The 19,061-nt window shown below is 51.4% G+C and overlaps 1 protein-coding gene across 7 annotated transcripts in view; it reads right to left on the reverse strand.

Moving 5' to 3' along the window:
• Positions 1-19,061, reverse strand: part of MICAL2 (microtubule associated monooxygenase, calponin and LIM domain containing 2) — a 213,615-nt gene that overhangs the window by 83,427 nt on the left and 111,127 nt on the right. For 5 of the 7 annotated variants that reach the window (XM_074372378.1, XM_074372377.1, XM_074372383.1 and 2 more), the window contains 8 exons: positions 16,395-16,538; positions 14,811-14,933; positions 13,609-13,827; positions 13,260-13,361; positions 11,949-12,074; positions 2,857-2,964; positions 1,674-1,860; positions 271-359 (listed from right to left, as the gene is read on the reverse strand). In XM_074372378.1, the coding sequence (XP_074228479.1) occupies positions 271-359; positions 1,674-1,860; positions 2,857-2,964; positions 11,949-12,074; positions 13,260-13,361; positions 13,609-13,827; positions 14,811-14,933; positions 16,395-16,538 (1,098 nt within the window). The remainder of the gene's footprint in view (positions 1-270; positions 360-1,673; positions 1,861-2,856; positions 2,965-11,948; positions 12,075-13,259; positions 13,362-13,608; positions 13,828-14,810; positions 14,934-16,394; positions 16,539-19,061) is intronic. The other 2 variants (XM_074372380.1, XM_074372382.1) reach the window with 1 other exon arrangement.

The raw sequence follows: 19,061 nt of genomic DNA on the forward strand, positions 1-19,061 counted from the left end.
CCCATCCTTGGCACATGGGAAAGCTCTTCTGGGCTTCTCATGAGAATCAGCGCAGCCACTCCCCTGGGAGCTGACATCTGGAGTAGGTGACACCCCAGAGGCCAGCTGAGCAGACTGAGGCAGAGGGACCCTCCGTGCAAGGGAGTAGAGCCCTCATCACCTGAGTCTCAATCCCTCCAAAGCCAGAAATGCCCTAACTTGCAGAATCCTCAAAAACATTCTCCTTTCAGAAGCCTCCCATTGCACCACTGCTTTCAAGACAAAACGTACCTCTTTTTGTTGCTTCAGCTCTGCCCGTCTCTTCCGTTGCTGACTATTGCTTTTACAGTGAATGAAATGAGGCTTGCAGAAAAACTTGCCTGTAAAAAGAAACACACACAAACAGACACACACAGGTTTTCCCCCTGTAAACCAGAGCCACAACAGAACATAAACCAAGTCCCCGTCACCATCTAGGTCAGAAAACGCCACTAATGGAAACAAGCCCAGGAAGGCACAAACTTGGAAAATGGTTTCTGTCACCTGCCTTAAAGAAGTGGCACTGAGAGGAGGCAGAAGGACCCTTTGCTGCCTCAGAGGCAGGTTGTAGCAACAGAGGGGCTCCCGGGGCTGGGGCAGCAACCCTCAGATAATCCCCAAACCAAACAGAGGCCACGTCTCTTCCTAAGGCCAGCTTCCAGACAGCAAAATGGACAGCCTTGCCTAGCAACCCTGGTTCTAGTTCCTCTTCTTTCTGGGACCCATGGGGTGTGAGGTTGGGAAAGACACAGAACAGATGGTGGCACTGAGGGGTAGAAAAACCAAGGCAAGGCACACACTGGGCCACTGGCCACTGCCCAGGACCACTGGGAACCTCCCAGAGAAGTCTTCTTTGCTCACTGTTACAAGGACAAAGACAGTGATGGGAATGATAAGAATAGGGAAATTCTGTGTAGGACTCAATACACCAGACACTATGCCAAATGCTCCCCATGAATTAACTTACCCACCCTCACAACGACCTTATGAGCTGGTATTACTGCCCTCATTTTTTTTTTTTTATAGATGAGGAAACTGAGGGACCAAGAGGTTAGGTAACAGGCCCAAGGTCGAATGGCTAGTAAGTGGATTACATAGTCTGGATTTGAACCCAGGCAGTTAGTTTGAGGGAATGGGATCACAGGTGCTGAAATTATATGACAGTGCAAAGCTCAAGTGCTGAACATTAGACAATCCCTCACTCCAGTGAGTGCAGTACCAGGGGGCATGTGACAGTTATGGCCATTTTTACAGTACATACTTTATACATAATGACATTGACATCCCATCACTTATCGAGCCTCCACTCATGTCAGGAGTGGTGCCGAGCGTGTGACACAGGTTATCGGGTTTGATTTTCTCAACCACACAGGGGCGATAGAAGGAGGTGAGACCAAGTAAGAAAGCACATGTAAAACACTCAGCGCATGGGAGGTGCCCCCAGTGCTAGTGCACCCACGGTGCTGACAGCTCCCTTTCCCTCAGGACCCCTGCCCGCCCCAGGCCACCTCTCTCTTTAGCAGGGGATTTCCGTTCCCCGAACAGCTTTCCTGATGACACCATTACTCCCTGGGAAGGGCTGGGTGTCCCAGAGCCTCCAGAGGGACAGGAGCCCAGGCCAGAGCTGAGTGCTGTCCTGGCCCCTGAGGGGTTACCTTCATCACCGTCGAAGGCGTAGGCGGCCAGGCGCAAGGTGGTGGCGCAGACACTGCAGCGGAAGCACTCCTGGTGGAAGAAATGGCCCTCCGCGCTCAGCCGCTCCATCACGTACACCCGCTTCTTACAGAAGTAGCAGGTGTCGCTGCCACCCAGGTTCAGAGGAAACACCTTCCGTACAGATTCCTGGGGGGCACAGAGCGTGGGAAGAGAAGAGCAGCACATTATGTTGTCCAACGCGAGGCTAGGCTTTTGGAAATGCCGACCTGAATCACGGGGACCTCACAGGCTCTGCGTTGCTTTTATCACCACAGGCGTTGCAGCAAAGAGCGAGGGTGGGAAGATACAGACCCCAGCCCTGTGGGGGCAGCTGTTAATTGTACTCCCAGGCAGCCTGGCCTCTCTGGTTTCTGGGTGGGAGTGACATCTCCTGGTCTGATGGAGTGGACATCCCTCACAAAGATGCCTGCCCAGGGATGCTCTCTCCAGGATTCTGACCCAGGGGTTAAGTGTTGCCTGGGTCTAGAATGAGGTCACTGAAAGAATGTTTTCTACATCTCTGTCCCCCTGCGGTGACATAGGTCATGTGAGGAATGTCTGCGGCATCAAAACTGTTCAAGAGAACAGTAGAAGGGGAGAAGGCTGTGTCCTGCAACCCGCCAGGCTGCCAGTCAAATTCCTAAATGCAAGGGTGGAGGGCGAGGGCCGGGGCACACCTGGGTGGTTCCAGGGGAACGTGCCCAAAGGAAACCAAGAGAATTGTCAACTCAAATCACTGTGAGGGCAGTGAGCTGTGTCACTTGGAGAAGGGGAAAATTCAGAGGAAAGGGGGGGTTTTCCTCCATCACTTAATTCTCAATCCAATCCAGACTGGACACTAAACACTGACAATAAGGGATGCCCAATTATTTGGATGGCCTCACCTGGCCTTTTCCACTGAGTTCTCCAGAGCCTCAGGCAGCAGGGAAAATGCTCTACTTTGTGAAATGACCCACAATGGGGCTGAGTCTTGTCTATAAGTAAACATAGCCTCCTGCTAACCTCTGCTCTGACCCAGCCCGTTCTCAGCCCCTTTTTTCCCATGAGAAGGGGGGCCAGGCCATCCTCTCCGCATCCCGTGCACCCTCCCTGGAGGCCAGAGCTGGTGTCTGAGGGTGAAGGCTGAGGGCTGTATGTCCTTACCAGGTCTGGAGAGGCGGCCTGAGTCTTAGGTCTGTGATCATTCATGTACAGATTGACCAGAACTTCAGCTGCAGCCCCTATTCCGCTGGACACTTTCCCTACCGTCAGCTACCCAACAGCAGAGATAGAGGAGACAGAGACAAAGGTAGAGGCCAGTTAGCACCGAGAAGGAAAACACGAACAAGCTGGATGTGGAAGAGGGTTCCACACCCACGTGCAAACAGCACTCAACGTCCTGGGAGAGGCATAACCAGCCTGGAGCAGGCAGCGGGCACTCTGCAGATGGAAAAAAGAGAGAAACGGAGCCCTGCGGCCCCAATTGAGCAGCGTGACTCAGAGCCACAGCGGGCGGGGTACGATGTCTTCAGGAGTTCAGGTTGCTTGGTTCACAGAGAGGGGATCGAATCCTAGAGGAAGGAATCTGTCCAAGGCCACTTTGCAAATAAGCACAAGATCCAGGACTCTGCTCAGGTCTCCTGAGCCCCAGCCCGTGTGCCTTCACACTCAGGAACCAAGCCCTCACAGACAGCTGCACGGCAGCTGCCGTCCCAGAGTCCCCTCCTCTCTGGAAGGCTGAGCTGCTGCTTAGTGAGCACTGGGGCCCCCAGACCTGGAGGGCTAGGACCCCACTCCACCACTAACCGGTTCTGAGACCGGGCACAAAGCTCTCAACTCCTGAGCTCAGTGTCCTCATTCAGTGAAATGAGGATAAACAGTGCCTGCCTCACAGAGCTGTGGCCAAAACTAAGTGGGAGAACTACTGTCTGAGCACCTGGCACTGGGCAGGGCTGGGTCAAGATGAACTTGACTCCTCCCTCCCTTCTTCCTTTGAATTCAGCAGCCCCAGCCTGCCTTGTAGCTCCTGGGTCCTAGCGAGCAATGGCTATGTCTGACCTGAGTCCCATCAGGTCAGGACTGTAGATCACCTTGCCAACAAAAACAGCGACTAGAATGGGAGTGAATGCTGGTCCCCACTGGGCAGGTGGAGGGAGCAGGACCAGGAGCTCCAGGCAGCAGTGCCCAGAGGCCTCAGAGCTGGTGCCAGGCAAGTCAGCTCCACGCTGGCCCTGGGGATCACAGCCTGGTGGCCTGTGGGTGCCTGTGCTCCAGAGGGCATGATGGTTCATGCCTACCTGCATCCCCAGCAACACATCACAGAGCTGGGGAAGGGGTGGGAGCTGACAGCCCACACAGACGTGGCACAATCACACATAAACCCCTGGGCAAACCCCAACTTGCTCCCCCTTCTCCCACCACCTAGGAAAGGCCAGCCTGGAGACACTGCAGTCTCCACTGCAGGACAGACATGTACAGTCTGAGGTTTTCTCTGTAAGCGCTGTTCCTCATCCCAAGACCCTGGAGGGAGGGAGGCTCCAGATCTCCCCTGCCTCTGCATCGAGCTTCCGGAAGATACAGCCACAGAGAGCCGTGATTTAGGCTCAAGGCCCTCGGACGCAGGCTTTTAGCTCTCTTGATGGCAAGTTCACAGTGACTTGTATGCGAAGGAAGGCCCTCAATCTAAACCCAAGGCTGCTCTTGGAAGGCCACGTCAAACCTGCTGTGAAAGCCTCAACTATAAAGCAGGAGGTTCAGGGAACAGCAAAGTGAATGGCAGTGGGGGCCCACAGCTCCCCGACTCCTAGAAGCAGCATCTACCCCCAGAACCAGAGGCCACTTCATTGGGTTCCAGCAAAAGCACAGGCACTAAAAGAGGATGAGGAGGGAAAGGCTGCCAGCAGGCTGGGGAGAAAGACAAGGCCCAGGAGGCACCTGCCCACTTTCTCATTAAGGAGGCCCCAGCACCAACAGCCACTTTGGATTAGTCGCTCCAGATCACATGAAGGCTCTGAGGGACTGTGAGGATGTGGCCAGGGGCCTGCTGGGGGGTCCGATCCCACCTCTCAGACAGATGGGACCTCCTCAGACTCAACAAAGCCTGCCCCTTCTCAGTAGCAGTAGCTGCCAAGCCAGTTACCCCTCTCCCCAAAGCCGGCCTCACCTGGGAGAGATTAGAATTCTGCTTCTAAGCACACACTCTGCCATTTTCAGGATTTCACAAATGCCAAGAAACTTGGCTCCTGCTTCTAAAGGAGGTCCAGGTGCACCGGCTAAGGACAATACGCTGTTATTTGCCTGATGTTCCATCCCCTGCTGGGGCCCCCAATACAGGCCCCTGGGACAGGAGCTACAGAACAGCAAGGCCTTCCTGGGTTTACATCAGAATGAAGAGGGGAGGTCAGAACTACCCCCTTGCCCACACTCCCCTCGTGCAGCTGCCTCCATTGACCCAGTGTGTGAACCGGCTCCGCGGTGCTCTCCCAGGAAGGCACCGTGTAATGCCACGTACCCACGCGCAATTACTGCCTCCCCCGAGTGAGCCAAGGTTGAGACTGGACTTTCTGGGGCTTTAAATACAAGTCCCTAACGAGACCTCATTAGCCATTTAGCTAATAAGCACTTTGTGCCGCTGAGCTTCCGTGCAATCCTGACTTAGGGAGCAATCACTGAAGCCAGGAGAGGGCCGTGAGGAGGCGGGGGCCCTGCTGAAACACATGTGTGCCGTTGCAGTCCTGCTCAGTTGCTCTACAAACACGGGGCCTGGCCAGGGGATCCAGGATGAAGACCGCGCCTGGTCCTTTCATCATGGGCCCTTACTCATACAAGACTCCTTTCTCCCAGTTGCATCCACATTCCCACCCTGTGACAGCGCCTTTCTTAAAAATTATGAAGTGAAAGCACCCTTAGGGGAAGCAGCATTGGCACTCCCATATGCCCTTCCCAGCCAGATGGAAACCATGCCAGAATCACCAAGGCCAAGAGGTAGACCAGGACTTCCTGAAAGGTTACAAGGAGACCAGGCGATGGATAACTTATCTCAAGAGGTGCCCTTTGAAGCCCACCCCAGAGACTAGTGTGAAGGCAACACTACCATGGGATCTTGGGTTACCTCCTGTTTTCTGACAGCCGGATGCCTCACGGGCTGTAAGACAGCAAGGCCGTGACCAGCTAGACTCGTGCTAACTCAGTGCTCCTCAAACTATTCGTGGTGAATGACCAGGCTTTGCTTCTTCTTTTTAAATCTCTAATCCACTGCGGCCTGACACTTCCGGATACAATGAAAATGAATTACTAGAAATATGATCAGGCACTTGGATGTGTGGCAATGTCACACTGCTCTACAAGTGTCTAAGGCTTACTCTCTCTTGCTGTGCTCACTAAGTCACAGACCAGTTCCTGCCCACAGCCCACATTTTGAGTAGCCCTGCTCTAATAAACTAGAGAATCAATGGGCCTTGAGCACCCTGAGGAAGAAAAGATACTCCATTCATGGAGAAACCTTCAGAAAACTCGTACTGGTGTAAGAGCCAGAGGTCCTCAACAAGGTGATGGCTGCACTGGAGGGCAAAAGCAGGTAAGCTCCTGGGGAGGGCTGGTCAAGAGGAGCACTTACAATTGGGCTGGGAATAATTTGTCTAAACACCAAGTTGGAGAGTCAGATGATATGGCCAGAAACGAAACCGTCCCAGTCACTAGTTTTTTGAGAACTAATTTTGCCACCCTTTATGCATTTTTTCAATATTCTTGTAATTTTTGAAGAACCAGGGTATTTCTCACTACCTTTGTTCCCTTGAAGTCTAGTTATTTTCAGCTAATTATCTAGAACAAGCTGGAACGGTTGGACACTTCGGGAGGACCATCAGCTAACATGACATCAGATTAACCTCACAGGCATCATTTCCCTTCTGTGAGCCTCAGCTTCCTCATCTGTAAAATGGGGAGACTGCCCCCATCCTCACAGGGCTGTGAAGGAGTCATCAAAGGATCTGGGCCAAGCCTCTCATGGTGCTGGGCTCCCAAGAAGCACTTGGCAGATGATTAATGAGTCCAAAGCACCAACATTGCTGCAGCTTCAAATTTCCATGTCCTGGAACTTCTTTTTCCTCTGCTGGGTGGAGTTTACTCAGGGAAAATCATGGCTGCTTGTGTAGCCCCCTCTGCAGTAAGACTTACGTGGCCCACCCAGGTGAGTGCACTGGCTTCTCTCCTGCAAGTCAACCCACTTGCACACATGATGACGTTAACTGTCATCACAAGCACTGTCGCCAGAGGCTGCAGGAGATGACTGGTCCTCCACAAAGAGGCATTCCCGAGACTGCCCTGTCACCCCTAGCTCAGAATATGACAGTCCCTGCCTGCATGTTGGAGATTTTCTCACCCTCCTGTTTGCACTCCCTGATGTCAAGACCTGTCTTACTCATCTGTGCTCCTGGCACAGGGCAGATGCTCTGAAAGGAGGCCCAGGAGCCTGCTTGTTTCCAAACAATCTTAATATCCCCCCTCGGGCCTGGAACTCAGCCAAGATGACCAGCTGCCCAGACTGTCCTTCTCCACAGAGCTGGGCCATCTGTGGCCACCTGGCCTGCAGTGCATATCAGGAAGCTCACACAGGTCAGGCAGGGCTGGGAGCAGAACTTCCAGGGCCTTGGAGCTGAGGGCTCAAGGGAAGGAGAGGTAGGGCCAGAGGAGGTCTCCCAGGCCTACTTGAGCAAAGACATTCCTCACTGAGGAGTCCCTGGATTTGAAACATCAGAGGACAGGCTGGGGGGCCTGAGTTCTCAGCCATAATATGCTCAGGGCAAGGACTGAAAGTGCCTTGTTTGAGGGGTCTGGAAACGACACCCTCAGAGTTGAGATGCAGGCAGGTCTTTGAGGCTCTGACCTTCCAGTGGCCACCCATGTCTGTGCCTACGTCCCCTGGTGCTGGGCACTGAGCTGCACTGAACCCTCATGGCCTTGCAAAGTGGGTCTGATAATCCCCCTTCACTGACGGGGCAGCCGAGGTTCAGGGAGGCTCTAACTCAGGCTGCACTGTTCCTAAGTGGCTGGAATGGAAATGGAAACCTGAGGGTAACTTCTTTGCCTTTAGAAAGAGAGGAATAAATATTCACTTTAGGTAAGTGAGTTTTCTTCTAGAATTCTTCTCCACTGGGGAAAGAGCACATTTGTGGCCTTTGATATATGCTAGGTCTTTGCATTATTCCAATCACTCTCGGGAGTAGCTGCTGTCACCGCCATCCTATCGGTTAGGAAACCAAGGTGCCGAGAGGTCCACTAACTCGTCCAAGGTCACATAGCAAGTAATGGGTGCTCTGAACCCAAGTGTGACTCCAAGCCCTTATAGTATCCTGCCTCCCCGAGACGCACGGGCGCTCTGCACAGTAAAATCCCCCAGGCTGGGACGCACACAGGACACCTCTAAAGGGCTGCCTAGCTCCATCCCCAGAACAGAGAGAACAATGGGGTTGGAGCCAGCCTTGAGTTCTATCCCTGTAGCAGGTGAAACAGGCAGACTGCCCAGCCAAGACTCACCCAGCTTCTCCCTAATATGCAAATCTCTAGGTAAACCCCGCAAATCCAGTTTTAAAACAAACACCCCAGGGATAGAGAAAGCTCCTTTTGCAATGCACATTGCTCTTCTGACCTAGGAAGACTAAACCACATTCCCCAGCCTAGTGAGGCCTTTCCTCTTGCTCAGCTGTGCAAACACTCGGCTACCATCTTGATCTTGCAAGAGCTCACCAGCCTTGGCAGATGGCTAGGCTAGCAGCCATGCTAGAGGCCAAACTGGCAGTGGCCTCCTGCTTTGAAGAAAGAAGTTAGTTAACTAAGGGTTGATGGGGTTGAGCACTACAGGAGGGCTGATTTGATGGGATGAATGATCAGATTGGGCATGATCCCATAGTCTAAGGTCTTAAAAGATAAGACTCCAGTAAGAATCTGGGTCCTAAATGAGAGGGCCTCAAAATTCCCTGTGACTGTTCAGACCAAAAACCCAGCTCCATCACTCTGAATTTTAAGGTGGAACGTAAATCTGAGAAGGTAGTCAAGTGTAGTGTGAAGGCAGAACCTTGGCTACATCTCTTGGAATTGGTGACCCAAGTTTGCACCCCTGTGAATCCCTGTGAGTAACACAAGTTTGACTGTCTTTATCTATGAGGAGATGATTATTCCTGGAGCCTCAGAATTCAGGTGTTGGGACCTGGGGCAGGAACAGAAACACACTGCCTCCCAGGTGGTTGCCAAGAGCTAAGCCTCTGTTTCCAAGTGCATTTTCCTTCCTCTGGCTCCCCTGAATTGAGGCAAACTTGAGTCACTGGGCAATCAGAGCAGCCCATAATCTGCTGGGAAAAAGCATTAAGGACCCCAGGCTCTCTCCAGGGAAGAGGCTCTCTGAGCTCCACTAGGGCTGAACGAAATTGTCACTAGGGTGTCACCTACATTGAGGGGCAGCCAATTCTCTCCTCATAGGAGCCATCACTCTGCCTGATTCTGCACATGCAAAGCCCAGTGTTAAATCAATAGTGGGGTGGGGTCCAGGAGATGGAGGGAAATTGTGGGTGGGGGCTGGGAGTAGGGGGCAGTGCAGCTTTCCAAGACCTTTCCAAGACTGCTTTAAGCTGGAAATTTACCTCTCCGTACTTAACTGCTTACAATAGCTTCACAGCGAGATCTGGAGGACTCTGTGGGGATCAGGTCCAGGCTGGGTCCTTTTCACAAATGGAGAAACAAAGGCATAGACAGGGGAAGTCTCCCAGCATGGCCTTTTCTGAGAGCTCCGCAATCATTCCCAGCTGCACAGTGAAAGGCTCATCAGCCTGTAATTAGTAAGTCAGGAGCTATCCAAACAGCCCAATTACACCATCATCTGATGGCCAAGGCTGGCTCGGAAACTGGAATAAAAGAAAACAGGGGGTGATTGTTCTACCCCAACCTGGGAGAAACAAAGAACAAAGCTGTAGAGGTGGGGCCCTGGGCTCTGGTACTGGTCACCCCAAGGCCCACCCACCCCATGTGTAGCCCTCCTTGAGCCTGGGCTTGGGGCTCTACACGCTCATGGCCTCTGGGCTGGACCCTTTGACAAGGCCTCCATTCACACGGGGGTTTTGTGGTACAAGAAGAGAACACTGGGCCGAAGTCAGAAGCCCTGGGAATTCGTCTCCTCCGTCCCTTTGTTTTCCTATCTGTGGCTCTGCTCCTGCTCAATTCTTTTTCCCAGTAAGAGCCCTCTTGCCAACCCCATTTAAAATTGCTACCCTAGCCCAGCATGCCAGGTCCCTGCTACCTGCTTTATTTTTCCTATTGGAAAAACTGTCTTCTGATACATTATATAATTTACATCTATACATTATTGTTGATTGTTTACCTCCCCTACTAGGAAGCAAGCCTCATCAGGAAGGTAACTCCTGATTATTACTCTGCTCTCAACTCTGGGAGGGCAGTGACCAAGCCAGGCCTTCACAAGGACAAAAGACAAGCAGAGGCAAGAGAGGGCATGTCCTGGGTGACCCAGAAAGGGACAGGGCCAGAGAGAAGCCAGGTGTGGGCCCAGCTGCCCAGCCAGGAGCACCAGCCACTGCCTGTCTGTGCCCAGATGCCCTTGCCCCTCCCATTGTCCTGTCAAGTGTGCTGATGACATTTTCCACAGCAGGAAGTACTCCCCTCCCAAGCTGGGCACAAATGCTACTCAGGTCTTGGTGATGGTGCTGCCAGTCTCTGCCCATACAGCTCACTATCATGTGAGCCAGGAATCACCCTCCTGTTGATGAGGAAATGGAGACCCAGACAGGTCAGAAGACTGAAGGTCAAATAGCTGACCAATGCTGACCTGGAACAAGATGCCGGGCACCCCAGCCTGGGCTGCTTTCAGTAGAGCTGATGATGGGACATGTTTGTTATTTCTCCACATCCCCTCCCTCTGGCTTCCCAGGGCAGCTCCTTTCTTGGAGACCCTGCCTGCATTCTTCTCCCCCAGGGAGGGGAGGTTAGTGTGGGTGGGACTCCCAGGAGGCAGCTCCTAATTTCCCACTCACACAAGAGCAGGTTGCTGGTTTGTGCTTCAGCCTAACAGGGTGGAAACAAAGGAGCTGTAACTCTGACGGACACACTCAGCCCTGCACACAGAGACGAGCACAGGTGGGAGCAGACAGATTGGAGGTGTTCAGAGGAGCAGTCTTCCCAGAAGAGTCCCCAACCTACTCCTGTGAGCAACAGATAAACAACTGGGCTTCACGTCCATTCTTAGGTTCATCTATTCCAGGAGCCAAGCTTCTCCGGAGACTGTCCCCTCCCACCCCAGCCTGGTGGTGTTCTTAGCACATTAGGTAACAAGAAGACAAGTGGAAAACATGAAAAGTGCTCCAGGACCCAAATTTAATCAATGCTTATGGATGTATTTCATTATCTACTCAACCAACATTAGCTCCCCACCAGCTCTCCAACCTCTGCCCTGCTACCTGCATCATCCTTCAGAACTCAGAGCAGATCCTTCCGTGACTCTTTACAAGAGGGTAGAATGAATTCCTTTAACACAAAAAGAGTGGGCTGATTTTCACCCTCATTCTTCACACTCCCACAAATACTTTCATCCCCAAATCAAGTTGCACCAGAATTATCTTTCCATCCACACAAGTTCTGTCTGCCTTCCTTTGCACATTCTCCTTAAAATACCATTCCCTGCACTTTGTTCTAGCAAAATCCACCCCCAACGTAATCTTCAACACTTGGCTCCCATATTACCTCCTCTGTGAATCCTTCCCAGGTTCTCCCTTCTGGGTTTCTAGAATCTTGCCTTTTACCTCTGATAGAATTAACAAATAGTATTGTATTAGATTTACCATACGAAATCAGCATCTTGTTAGGTCAGAACCAGCTAAATATTGGCAATTTCATATGGTAAAATGTGACACATTTCTATGCTGGTGTGCCATTTGCCATCTACACCATAGTCAGAGGACTGTACCTCCCTCCTCTCTGTTTTCTCAATACCCTGCACAGTGGTTGGCACATGGTGGGGTGCCCAATAAATGCTTGGTGGGTGAGCAATCACTGTTTGATAGGTTTTGTGTGCTGCCTCTTCCACCATGTTTCTTGCTCCCACACAAAACCAACCAAACCCAGGGTTGTTGTCAAGTAGCTTATAAATTTTCATCCCAGGCAAGCCAAAATTCAGGTGATTGTGTAGGTCAAGCAGAGCAGGAGAACATCTCAGGACATGCAGGGAGTGGGGGAAGCCAATTGTTCAGGACAACTACCTTTCTGGCAGGAGAAACAGAGTCAACAGTCGACGGAGAGGAAGGAGCAGCTGAATCAGGAGATGGAAGGCAGGAGGGAGAAGACGAAGGATGAGTATGAGACAGGCTTTTAGAGAGTAGTTTATTCTGCACAGAACAGAAACAGAAGAAACTCTGATTATCCCCAGGGAAATGCACAGCGATGCTCGCCTCGATGGTGCAGCCCCCAAGCTTACACATCCAAGGAGGGGAATGGACATCCAGGCCCAGGTCTCAGGACAAAAAGCTAGAGCCTCTGTCTTTGGAGCCCAGCAGGACTGTCTGGCTCCTGGTTACACTGCATTCTGCTACAACTATTCTGGCTCCCTCCTCACATCAAAATAGCTGGAGCCAATCCAGCCTGTTACTGCCAACATCGGCCGCAGACACCAGCACTAACACTTGAAGCCAGCTGCAAGCTTAGGCAAGGACAACTCCAGGCTACTTGGACTCCCTAGCAGGAACCTCTGCAGATGCATGGAACCCTAAAAATGAACTAAAGGCAAAGTAGCCTTCCCAGGTCTACGACTCTGCTGAGTACCTCGGGCACAAGTCCGGAGGAGACTGAGTGAGAGCAGCAGAGGAGGTGTGTTCTAGAGACCAGGCTTGCTGCAAGCAAGGGAATACCGTAGACACACAGGCACCATGGGGCCCCATCCTCAACCCTGTCATCTCCTTGCGAGCACACGCTCTTCTTTTCAGCAAGTTTCTAAATAAGTACCTGGCCTGGAGGGGGGCTGTGCTTCCTATTCTAAGGCAAGGCCATTCTCCCTGGCTGGTGCTGCCTTTTGGGAAAGCAGAGGGCAGGTTACTAATGTGGTGGACCTCAGCATTCAGGGTCTCCCTGATCAAGGCCACAGGGAGATTTCTGCATCGTGCCCCAAACATCATGAGCAACTGGTTTGCCTTCACTTCGAAGGTACTGTGATGTGATTCCTGTAACAGACCAGCTTTCCTTCCTTGTGTTGACTCCTGGGAAGCTCAGCCTACTCAGAAGCTGTCTAGGACTTAACAGCACACAGTTTCTATTCCGTAATGTTTTCCTGAGACCTGAGCCCATTTTTCTGCCTTGGTTTTCCCTTTGTCATGACTTATCTATTTATTTTGAATCTTCTCATTTGGGGTATTTTTAATCCAAATTCTTTGGTGGCTTAAAAAGTAAATTAAGGACCTCAGGCTATAAAGGGAGGAGGAAGGAGGAAAGAAGCTCCAGAGGCTGATTTATGGTCACCTCCCTTATGTCTAGATGTCCAACCCCAGGCTTCCTGGGGGCTCTGAAAGCCCCGTGTTTACCTGTGGGAAATCCCCGTATCCAAACATGGAGGCGAGGTGAGCCGCCTTCTCCTTAATGTTCTTTTTGTGAAATTCCCTGTTGGCCAAGTTCTGAGCCCTCTTCTGCAGTCAGGGTGAGAAAGAAGAAAGAAGAAAAAAGCAATAGTGACAGAGATGTGAGGGCTCCCTCTGGGGGAGAGGCGGGAGGCGGCCAGGTGGGCTTGTCACACCCACTACACCTGGCAGGACAGAAGAGCGGGAGGGAAGGGTCAGAGGAGGAACCCGCCCTGGGCAGGAGGAGGGAGGGGGGAAAGGCAGGCACCCCAGACATGGGTGGAGGCAGAGGCAGGGCAGAGAGCGAGGCTGTCACCTGGAGAATCTTCTCCTCCACTTGCTGCAGCCGCCACAGCACCCCGGAGAGGGCCCGCGCTCCCTGGCAGGTGGGCGGCAGGGTGGCGGCATTTTCTGGCCCCCTCAGCTGCAGGTCAGACTTGGCTCTGGCTCTCCAGGGCCTGCTCGGGCACTCGCCACCAGCAGACACTTGCTTTAGCTCTCGGAGCACATGCCCCGTCACAACCACCGAAGGGAACTGGGGGAGAAGGAAAATCAAGCTTCCTTCCTAGCTGTGGCCCTCCCATGGACCCCCTCCACCGTGAGGAACCATCATCAGGATGAGAGGCAAGGGCACACCAGGTGCCACATTGCGTCAGATTCCAAACTAACCTCAGGGGTTGACTGTCCACCACCTGCATCAGGATCACCTGACATCATCCTTAACAACACCGTCCCGGGCCTCACCCCAGACCCACCAAATCAGAGCCTGTGCTGACCTGGTTCTCAAAGTCTGGGTCCAACCCCCAGATATCCTGGCTTAATTAATCTGGGGCTGAGCACCAGAAATTGATATTTTTGATAAAGCTCTCTAGGTGATTCGTACACAGACATAAAATCACTGCAGTACATCCACATTGACCTCCTTTGACCCCCACACCCCCCGAAGCAACGCAGAATTCCTAATGCTGACCAGCACGTTTGAGTGCTGTGGTCTGTCATAGTGATCCTGTTCGTATTCCAAACCAGAGATGTTAGCTGAAAAAGCCTCAGTCTGTGGCTCAAGGCTCCCACTGGGCAGATCCCCATCTGCTCAGGTACCAGAGGAGATCTTCACCACATTCCAGTCTTACCCCTTCAACGGCTTGCAGCCAGTTGGCCACCTGAGCCCATTCCACTATCACTGCCACTTTTCCATCGATTTAGAAATCAGCCTACTTAAGAGGTCTACAGATAAGCTAAGTGTCCCAGGGGCATCACTGTGGTCTGCTTTATCCCAGGCAAATAAAGCACCAAAAGCATGGTAGCTGGTTAGTCGATGCCCCTGACTGGCGTGTATTTTAAGATGCTGCATACTTGGCTAGTCTTATCTATAAGGGTGATGACCTCAAGTTGTGTCTGCCTTCGCAGAGAATCTACAGTCAGCCCTACATGGGATGCAGAGAGAGCCACAGACCCCACCCTCTGGATCAAAGTCCCCTCTGGCTTCACCAAGACAGCGTCCCCTGGAAGGAGCCCTACCTGCCTTTTCAGAGTTGCTGATGGGCTGGGTGTGGGCTGCTCCGGCTTGGGACAGCGAGAGTTAACAGGAGGGTCAGAGGAAGAGTGCAGGACGGGCTTACCTATCCCTGAGACACGGTGCTCCTGGGAGGAGGAAGGTGAGTCCGAAAAAGCAGCCGCAGGAAATAGGAAGGAAAAGGTGAGTTCAGACTGAGACACTTGGAGGGAGGAGAGGAAGAGAGGCAGGGAGAGAGAGTGCAGATGCTGAGTGAGCCCTGGGCTGAGCTCTGACAAGCTGGGTCCAGCAGGAAACTTGAACCCTGGCTCTCTGTCCATGTGACCAGCAAGTCCTGGAGTCCCCTCCTCTTGGACAATGTGTGAATCCCCAGGAAGCTGGCTTCTGGCTCAGACGTGGGACACCGGGCAGGCATTGCCAGAGCCCATGCCAGGCCAGGGTGGCTAGTCTAAAAGTCCTCCTGGAAATGGGGATGCTTCCTGCCCACTGGATGCCCACAACAGTCCTTTTGATGGAAAAGAGCCCTCATCCACACCTGGGCACTGCAAAGGGCCAAGCCTCCAGAAGGGGCAATGAGAAGACAATTCAGACAATTACAAGTCTATTTTTTTATTATTAAAAAAAAAAGCTGGCTTCCTGGGGAAGGTCAGTTTGTCCAGGAGTGGCACTGTCCACATCAAGACTAAGGAGACATCTGTGATTGCCTCTCAACTGAATTAATCAAGAGTTTGTCCTCCTCCTGAGAAAAACCTAATTCTGTCATGTGACAGATGCTTTTCAAAGAAAAACTGACACTTTTATCCCAGTGTGACAGTGGTGTCCCTGAGGAATTCAGGGGAGCAAATGGAACCATGCAGCACAGACCCCGAGCCAGAATCCGAGAGAAGTCAGCCTGGCCCAGAGCATCCTACCTCCTTCAGCCTCACAAGGACCCTGGTCAGACACAGAAGACCTGCCAGGCTGAACCAAGGGAGCAAGGAGACAGGGGCCCCAGAGGATGCTCAGGAGGCTCTCCATTCCTGTAGGCCCACATGGAACTAAGACCCATGACTCAGTTTCCCCTGGTTTGGATGTGTCCTCTCACCGTGGACTTAGACCCCCCAGGCAGTCAGCATGCCTAAATCTCCCTCCAGCTGCACCATCTCAAAGATGGCTGCAAACCAAGTCACGGCTGCAAAGCAAAACCAAATCAGGGAAGGGATTTCCTTTCCAGCACAGAACAGGCATCAGTGAACTATCGTCCTCGGGCCAAAGCCAGCCTGCTGCCTGTTTTGGTAAATTAAGTTTTATTGGCACACAGCCCTGCACGTTTGTTTACATATTGTCCATGGCTGCTTTCACACTATAACGACAGAGCTGAGTTGCTGCAAGGGAGATCAGATAGCCCCCAAAGCCTAAAATATTTGCTCTCTGGCCCCTTTTAGAAAAGTCTGCTGACTCCGGATCTAGAAGGAGCTTGAGTCTCCCTTTGAGCCAGGCCTGGTTGGCTCACCTGAAATCCACCACCACTAGCCTGACCTTTCTGCTGGCTTCTCAGTGGGTTCTGGTCACCAGGAAGGCGGCACCAGTGAACATTTGACAGGACTCACCTGCCTCAGGAGTGAAGGGTTCCGAGAGTTCTCCTCGAACTTGGCCAGCAGCTGACTTGCCATGGACTTGACTTTGTTCTGATTTCCACCTTCTTTACCGCCCTCTTGATTGGAGCCCAAGCTCTGGCTCAGAAAGGCTGAAGGCTGCAAAGGCCAAATTAGTGCATTGGTTGTTGGATCTGGAACCCAGATATCAGGGAGGGGCCTCGGGGGCTCATGACAGGGACAGTTTCCTAAAAAAGGACACCTTTTGCAGTCTGAGGAAGTGAGGCTGATGCAGCAGGCAAGGCCCAATGGTGACAACGCTCACAGGAGGGATGTGTCTTCTCAAAGAAGGACACAGACAGACTTGGGAGCCAGACAGTTAGTGTTTGAATCCTCTTTCACCTCCCAGCCCAGCGACCTTGGAAATTACTTAACTTCTCTAAAGTTTCCTCATCTGTAAAATGGGACCCACTTCCATGTAAGCGATGCAAAAATCAAATGTAGTGATAAAATGATGAGTAAAATAGTTCTCAAACTACATCACATGGCTGCCAAGGGGTGAAGGAAACAGGAGGGGGTGTCAGGCAAGGCACAGGCTCTGGGCTTCCCCTCTCTCCTCTGCACCCTTCTCCCAACATCAACTAGCCCTGCTCTGGTGTTACTCTCTCTAAAAAAATAAACAAGTTTGAAATAATTTTAAGTTGACAGAAAAGTTACAAAGATAGCAGATAGTTCCTGCATACCTTTGGCCCAGCTGTACCTAATGTTAACATCTGGGATAATCATGGTAATCACGGTACTGTTACTAAAATTGAGAAATTAACACGATATATTAACTGAACTACAGACTTGATTCAGACGGTACCAGTTTCCCACATTTCATGATGATGCATTTCATCGTCATGTCTCCTCAGCCTCCTCTCGTCTCTAACAGTTTCTCCATCTCTCTCTGTCCTTCCTGACCTTGGACTGGTCAGCTATTTCGTATAAAGTCCCTCGATCTGGGTTGGGCTGATGTTCACTCATGATTAGACCAGTTAGGGATTTTGGAGAAGGACCCTTTTCATTGCTTTATTTCGTGATACATGATATCAACATGACTTAGGATGGTACAACGTTGACCATGATCACTTGGTTATGCTGTTTTACAAAATGGAATTCCACGGAGGATTTTCTAAGCTCATCTGTCAAAGATAAAACTTTGAAAATGTTGTGGTAGCTCATAGTGAAAAAGAATGTGAAGATGAATATATGTATACTCATGTATGACTGAAAAATTGTGCTCTACACTGGAAATTGACACATTGTAAACTGACTATAACTCGATTAAAAAAAACTTTGAAAATTATCAGTGTCCATCGACTGTCTGTTGCCCAGTGCCACAGTTCTGCCCTCATCCACCTCAGAAGTATAAAGGGCACTGTCATGTCAAGAGGACAGCCAGCTTTCCCAGGGAGACAATGAACCTCCCTCGCAGGAACAGATGTTCCCAAAACAAAGATATGTTCACTTAGAAGAAATCCATGGGAAGAGGCAAGCTATAGGCGATTAAAAAAAAAAAAAAAGATTCCTAGGAGTAGCAGCCCCATGGGAAACCTTGTATGCACAGCCACTGAAGAGCTGGACAAACACAAACCAAAGAGTTAGTCCCCACTTCAAAGTGGGGACGATAGCTCTGCCTAGCAATGCAGACTAGAGTGTGAATAGGGCAAGTGTACTGGGGTGGGCACTGTTTGCACAAGGCCAGAACAGGCCCGGACAGCGGGCCGTGCCGACCAACCAGCCCTTCTCAGACATTCACGTGTACACAAATCACTGGGAGTCTCCTTCAAAAGCAAATTCAGATCCAGTAGGTCTGGAGGGAGCTCTGAGACTCTGCATTTCTAACCAGCTGCCAGGTGATACTGGTGCCCCTGGTTCTTGGCCCGCATTTTGAGTAGCGAGAATTTAGAGAGAATCATTGCTTGCTTAAATCTGACTTTAAGCAAAACAGCTGGCCCAGAAAGCAGAGCCATTTCAGAAGGGGCGGATGTGACCAGATTTCTTCCCACACCCTAACTCCTGTGCTGCCAGCAACAGAAACAGCAAACACCCCCTCAAATAAGGCACAGATGAAAGGCGGACTTCCCCCGAGACAAAATGAATCCAAGGGAAGCTTCTTGGGCGGAGGCGGGAGCAAATCACAGGCACTTAAGGCAGAGCCAACACCCTGTAACTGGGGAATGGGACGTCTCTCCAGCCCAGTTCTTCAGCCTCGGCTTCATCTCAACTACCTCTCTGTTCACTGGCTTCTCGCTCACATCAGTGCCAAGAGCAACAGCTCTTCAACCATATAAGACAGCAGAAGTTTCTTCCTAAGTCCTATAAATCAAGCATGAATGTATCCTATAAATTATCCTGCATGCCTCAATGTCATCATTTTGGTATCAGCCAGTAGTAGCAAAAGCTGGTGTCCTACAGTTCACAGACAATATCTCTGCTTGCTTTTGTGGGATGAGAACAGCTCTTTGGAATGAGGTATGTATCTCAGGTTTCTTTAAAGACCTACCTGAGGAAGCAAGAACCAATGCTCTTTTTCTGATCAATTTTTCAGTAGCAGGAGAGAGATTCTGCTACTTGGCTTTGACAAAATAGCTTGTAATTTTCTTCTTTGACCAGAAGATGGCACTTGTGGGTGCTGGG

This window comes from Camelus bactrianus, chromosome 10 (assembly GCF_048773025.1).
Source record: "Camelus bactrianus isolate YW-2024 breed Bactrian camel chromosome 10, ASM4877302v1, whole genome shotgun sequence".
Lineage (NCBI taxonomy): Eukaryota > Metazoa > Chordata > Mammalia > Artiodactyla > Camelidae > Camelus > Camelus bactrianus.